At 38.2% G+C, this 5,455-nt stretch overlaps 1 protein-coding gene across 1 annotated transcript; it reads left to right on the top strand.

Moving 5' to 3' along the window:
• Positions 1-508: 508 nt before the first annotated feature.
• On the top strand, positions 509-3,319 carry LOC137781363 (hepatic lectin-like). Its single transcript, XM_068570084.1, has 4 exons — positions 509-614; positions 747-821; positions 918-1,136; positions 2,861-3,319. The coding sequence occupies exons 1-4, from the start codon at positions 509-511 to the stop codon at positions 3,241-3,243; spliced, it is 783 nt and encodes a 260-aa protein (XP_068426185.1). The 3' UTR covers positions 3,244-3,319.
• Positions 3,320-5,455: the final 2,136 nt, after the last annotated feature.

Raw genomic sequence — 5,455 nt, 5'->3', positions numbered from 1 at the left:
CGAAGTGCACGCACTAATAGACAAAATTGCCACATCATTAAAACACATAATATTTGTGTTTCCTTTCAATCCACTGCAATATCAATTAAGTGCAATGTATATATAATGTAGAACATGTTTGCAGGTGCTGCACTTGTGTTTGCTATGGGTTGAATATGGGAGGACATTGTAACTCCTGCCATTCCTGTTTTATGTCATTGACCTTAAACCAAGACATTATATACAAGATCATACAATATATTTAAAGTTGCTCTGCCCGACATGGGTAAGCCATGTGCAAGGTTGTTTTCATATACATGAAGTATCGATGGTAAATGTATATTAATCTGCGTAGTAATCTGAAAAAATGATTAACATTTATGGATGTAAAGGCTCCAAACATCTCACAACGTCTGCTGACTCAGGTTTTACAAACCATACATGTCCTTCCCACGTGTATAGTTGCAGTGTCAGCAAATCATTGAGCCGGAAGACAAACTGAGACAAACACTGTCCACAAATGTGACAGATGTCAGTGACATTGAGCAGCAAGTCAGGAGAGGTTGGGGTAGATAGTGTGAATCTGATGGCTTCTGACAACAGGCCAAAGTCCGGATGGCGATCTCACATTGCAGGTAAGAGTATCTTAATATATTCCTGCTAATATACTATAGTAGTTTACAACAAGGCTATGATGTGCATGATGAAATGTGGATAGGGACAAAGTGCTAATTAAATGCTCTCATTGTGATATTGTTGTGATTTAGTGTGGTGGATTGGAGCTGCCGCAGTGTGTCTGGGGTTTCTTCTGCTGATTCTGATCTTAGTCGTGACGGCACAGAGTAAGTGCAATAGTGACGCAACAATGAGCATAAGTGCACATCAGTAGCCACGTGATGATTTTCATGTTTTTTTACTGATTTGAAATGAACTTGCAGATTCCAAGGCTCTCGGTCATCAGGACTCAAAGGGGGCAAACCTGATCTACAGCCTGAGCGCAGACAAAGACACTCTGAGAGACGAGCGAGATCAACTGAAGCTGAAGTCCATCAACCTGACGAAAGAGACGGAGCTGCTGCAGACCCAATACAACGCTGTGGCTGTGAGTCGAGATACACTACAAGAGGAGGTCAACAGGTTGATTTTCAGCAGAAAAGGTGAGACGTGCTGAAGCAAGACATGAAAACTTGTATGAAGTCGTAGATTCACTGCTGGAGAAAGGAGAACGAATGCAGAAAATGCACTTGGATGGATCACACAATGCATGCAAGTTTACTCCATTAAGGGCCAGGATGATAACATGAGTCACTCTAACCAATGCAGCATTATTTCAGGCACCAAATTACATTTTCTCCAGGTCTTATGTATCGCAGAATCCAAGTAGTCTAAATATTCATGTAATGTCTCTTCAATGTTAAACAGAATTACTGAACACTTTCTGTAAAACTTTAAACAGACAAGACAAAGGTATTGTATACAAAAGAGCAACTCTCAGTCAACGTTTTGTAAACAGCACGCTTTTTGCACCAAAAGTGAAATATTAAACTGTATAACTGTTAAATTATAACTGCAAATACATTATTTAGCACAGTTATGTCGGAGTCATGAGAGGATTGTGTTGTCTCCCACGGTCTGAAATCAAGGACCCATTGTTTAAAGCATGAATAGGACTTTCAAAAGGCAGGCTATACATGCGCAGGAGCTTTGAATCTTTTCGTTCCATTCGGTGTAGCGGCGATCACGTGATGATTTTCATGGTTTTTCACTGATTTGAAATGAACTTGCAGATTTCAAGGCTCTCGATCACCAGGACTCAAAGTGTGCAAACCAGATCCACAACCTGACCGCAGACAGAGACACTCTGAGAGACGAGCGAGACCAACTGAAGGTGAAGTCCATCAACCTGACAGAAGAGATGGAGCTGCTGCAGACCCGATACAACGCTGTGGCTGTGATTCGAGATACGCTACAAGAGGAGGTCAACAGGTTGAATCTCAGCAGAAAAGGTGAGAAATGTGCTGAAGCAAGACATGAAAACTTGTATGAAGTCGTAGATTCACTGCTGGAGAAAGGAGAATGAATGCAGAAAATGCACTTGGATGGATCACACAATGCATGCTAGTTTACTCCATTTTTTGCACCAAAAGTGAAATATTAAACTGCATAACTGTTAAATTATAACTGCAAATACGTTATTTAGCACAGTTATGTCGGACTTATGAGGCCTTGTGTTGTATCCGACGGTCTGAAATCAAGGACCCATTGTTTAAAGCATGAATAGGACTTTCAAAAGGCAGGCTATACATGTGCAGGAGCTTTGAATCTTTTCGTTTCATTCGGTGTAACAGCGATCACGTGATGATGTTCATGGTTTTTCACTGATTTGAAATGAACGTGCAGATTCCAAGGCTCTCGATCACCAGGACTCAACGTGTGCAAACCAGATCCACAACCTGACCGCAGACAGAGACACTCTGAGAGACGAGCGAGACCAACTGAAGCTGAAGTCCATCAACCTGACAGAAGAGATGGAGATGCTGCAGACCCGATACAACGCTGTGGCTGTGAGTCGAGATACGCTACAAGAGGAGGTCAACAGGTTCAATCTCAGCAGAAAAAGTAAGAAATGTACTGATGCAAGACATGAAAACTTTAAATGAAAGGAAATTTCACTTTGATACATAAAATAGACTTGGATGGATCTTACAAAGCATGCTAGCGTACTCCATTAAGCACAATGAGCAGGATGACAACATGAGTAATTATAACTAGTGTAGCATTACATTTTCTGCTGGTCTACACACTCACAAACATCTTAAAGCTTAAAAAGTAACAGTTTCATGATCATGACTACTAAAATACATTTGTGCTGTCTCTATAGATGAACCTTGCCAACTGCGATGGATTTCATTCAAAAGCAAGTGCTACTATTTCTCTCCTTCTGCAATGACTAACACTTGGGAAAGCAGCAGAAAAGACTGTAAAGCAAGAGGAGCGGACCTGGTGGTCATCAACACAAAAGAAGAGCTGGATTTTGTCGTCCAATTTTATGCCACAACCTGGATTGGTCTGTCTGACAGGGACCAAGAGAGCAATTGGAAGTGGGTGGACGGGTCTTCTGAACGGTTAACTAGCCAATTCTGGGAAACTGGGGAGCCCAATGATGATCATTCCAATGAGGATTGTGCCGAAGGCGTACGTTTAAAAAGGAAATTTAATGACGTGCGTTGTGACAAAAGACTGCCATGGGCATGTGAGGAATAAGATCCAGTAGGCATCTGTTTGTTTTTCAGTTGATGACATTTAGTCCATACTATTTTTTTAATCTGATTATTATTACTCTGACTGGTCTGGAAATCAATATATATATATATATATATATATATATATATATATATATATATATATATATATATATATATATATATATATATATATATATGTATATATATATATATATATATATATATATATATATATATATATATATATATATATAAATGGTCCTTTTAGTGGTGTCAAATGTTAAGATAAAAAGCACTAAGAGTTTCTGAATTTGAATAATTGAAAGTATAATGTGTCTTCTTAATGTTTCTTTCACTGATTCCAACATGAACAATAAAGCTGAAAATGTAATAATCGACATGCTTATGTTATGTTTATATACAGACTGTCTGATTACAACTGTTGCTTTTAGTGGTATAAAACACACTGTTGCTTCAGAAATAAAATAAAAAAGATTAAAAAATATATATAAATGAAGATGATTTATCCATTTAAAAAATGACACTGAATTATTATTTTTTTTATCTTCGCATTGTCTATAAATATTTTGAACCTGATTTAACGATTTAATAGTCACTTAAAGCAAAAACATGTAATGCACACTTTGTCTTCTTAATGTTTCTTCCACTGATTGTAAAATGAACAATAAACTTGAAAATGAATAATTCATAGAGCTCATGTTGTATTTATTGTAAGCTTCCTGTCAGTTCATAGATGACTGTTTGGCCTCCAGAGACTTTCCATGTACAGAGACGTGTGATAAACATGCGATCTGAATAATAATAAGATAAAGAAGTCTTATAGGGGTTGTATTGATTCTAACCGCTGGCCGCTGAAGTGAACGAAGCGCAGTGCCCTTTAAGAGGTTAAATCAACATTGGTTCACATAAACCAAGTCCTAGCTAAACATTAACTCTGTGTGGCTCATAAGAAACTCAGCAACTGAATTAACAACATCGCAATTTGACGTCATCATTGATGAAGAAGAACTGTGATCCCGAAAAAACATCCTCCAGTACTTCATCTGTTTTATGTTCAGTACAAACAGGGTGAATGTTGCTGAGCCTCTTTTTGGAAATGAGTTATCCTCTTATCCTCAGTTGCTCCTCTAACCGTTAAGGTAATATTTACTTTTCAAACTTATTTGCTCATGCACTGGGAAAGTTAACCAGTACACACGGCTTTGTTTCTTAGCCTCAGTGTGAAATCAATGTCGTCAGTAGCCATGACTCCAGCTCTTTGATTTTCTTTCCTCTCAGTCATGTGTCCGAGCTGTGTGTTCTCTGCTGGCAAACGCTCACACAGGAGGAGTCGATGCTCCAACGCTGACAAAATGGGAGTAAAATTGCTGCCTTCAGTTGGCGTAGGAATGACCAGAAATACAAGATGAGCGTGCACACCTTTTATAACGTCAATGATCGCGCACAGTTATCAAGAATTGACCTTGACTGGGTGCGGAGAGCATGAACACCAATTAGAGTAGTAAAGGAGTGATCTGTCAATGTTGCGTCATCGCAAACACACCCTGACATCTTTTACAACATAATTGAAATACTACTTTACTAATCTCTAATGCAGACAGCTGATTTATTCGGCCTACCTGTCGAAAAGCAACTGCTCCCACTTACATGAATGGAAATCTTAGTTTCATGATTTTTTTAAATCACATTTTATCCGCTTAACCCTGCCAGTGTTGCACGTATTCAGACCCCTTAAGTGAAAGTGCTCAAGCCCCACTGCGAGAAAAAACAACAAAGTAAAAAAAAGTCCTGCATTCACCAAAATACCAAAACTAAAATTTACTTTAAATATCTCATTCCTCACTAAAATGGTCCCCGGCAGTGTTTTAGTATTGTAATGTTTTATGTGTGTAAGAGGTCTCAACTTATGAAGGGACCCGCCTTCAGTTTTTTCACTGGATATAAAAAGTATAACAAATTGTAAACTGCAAAAAAAAGTGTAACTATAAATCTGTCACACAAATGTAGTCGAGTAAAAAGTAAAATATTTGCCTCTGAGATGTAAAGATGATTAAAAAAATGCACAAAAAGGGAAGTACTCAATTAAAGTACATGTGCCTACTTAAGTAGTCCTGTACTTGTACATGTTCACTACTACATGATCACTGCACATGTTTACAGACTAAAGTATAGACTATGCCTGCCTATTGATTATGATCATCTGTTTTAAA

The sequence above is a fragment of the Clinocottus analis genome, unplaced genomic scaffold (genome assembly GCF_023055335.1).
Source record: "Clinocottus analis isolate CAN_PGR_092001 unplaced genomic scaffold, fCliAna1.0.p SCAF_9, whole genome shotgun sequence".
NCBI lineage: Eukaryota > Metazoa > Chordata > Actinopteri > Perciformes > Cottidae > Clinocottus > Clinocottus analis.
This window is presented reverse-complemented; position numbering and strand designations above follow the sequence as displayed.

Bases quoted from the DNA above. Each gene is read 5' to 3' on its own strand.
- LOC137781363 (XM_068570084.1), top strand. From the start codon at position 509: ATGTCAGTGACATTGAGCAGCAAGTCAGGAGAGGTTGGGGTAGATAGT. The intron at 615-746 runs GTAAGAGTATCT...GTTGTGATTTAG, and splicing joins ATGGCGATCTCACATTGCAG to TGTGGTGGATTGGAGCTGCC. The intron at 822-917 runs GTAAGTGCAATA...ATGAACTTGCAG, and splicing joins CTTAGTCGTGACGGCACAGA to ATTCCAAGGCTCTCGGTCAT.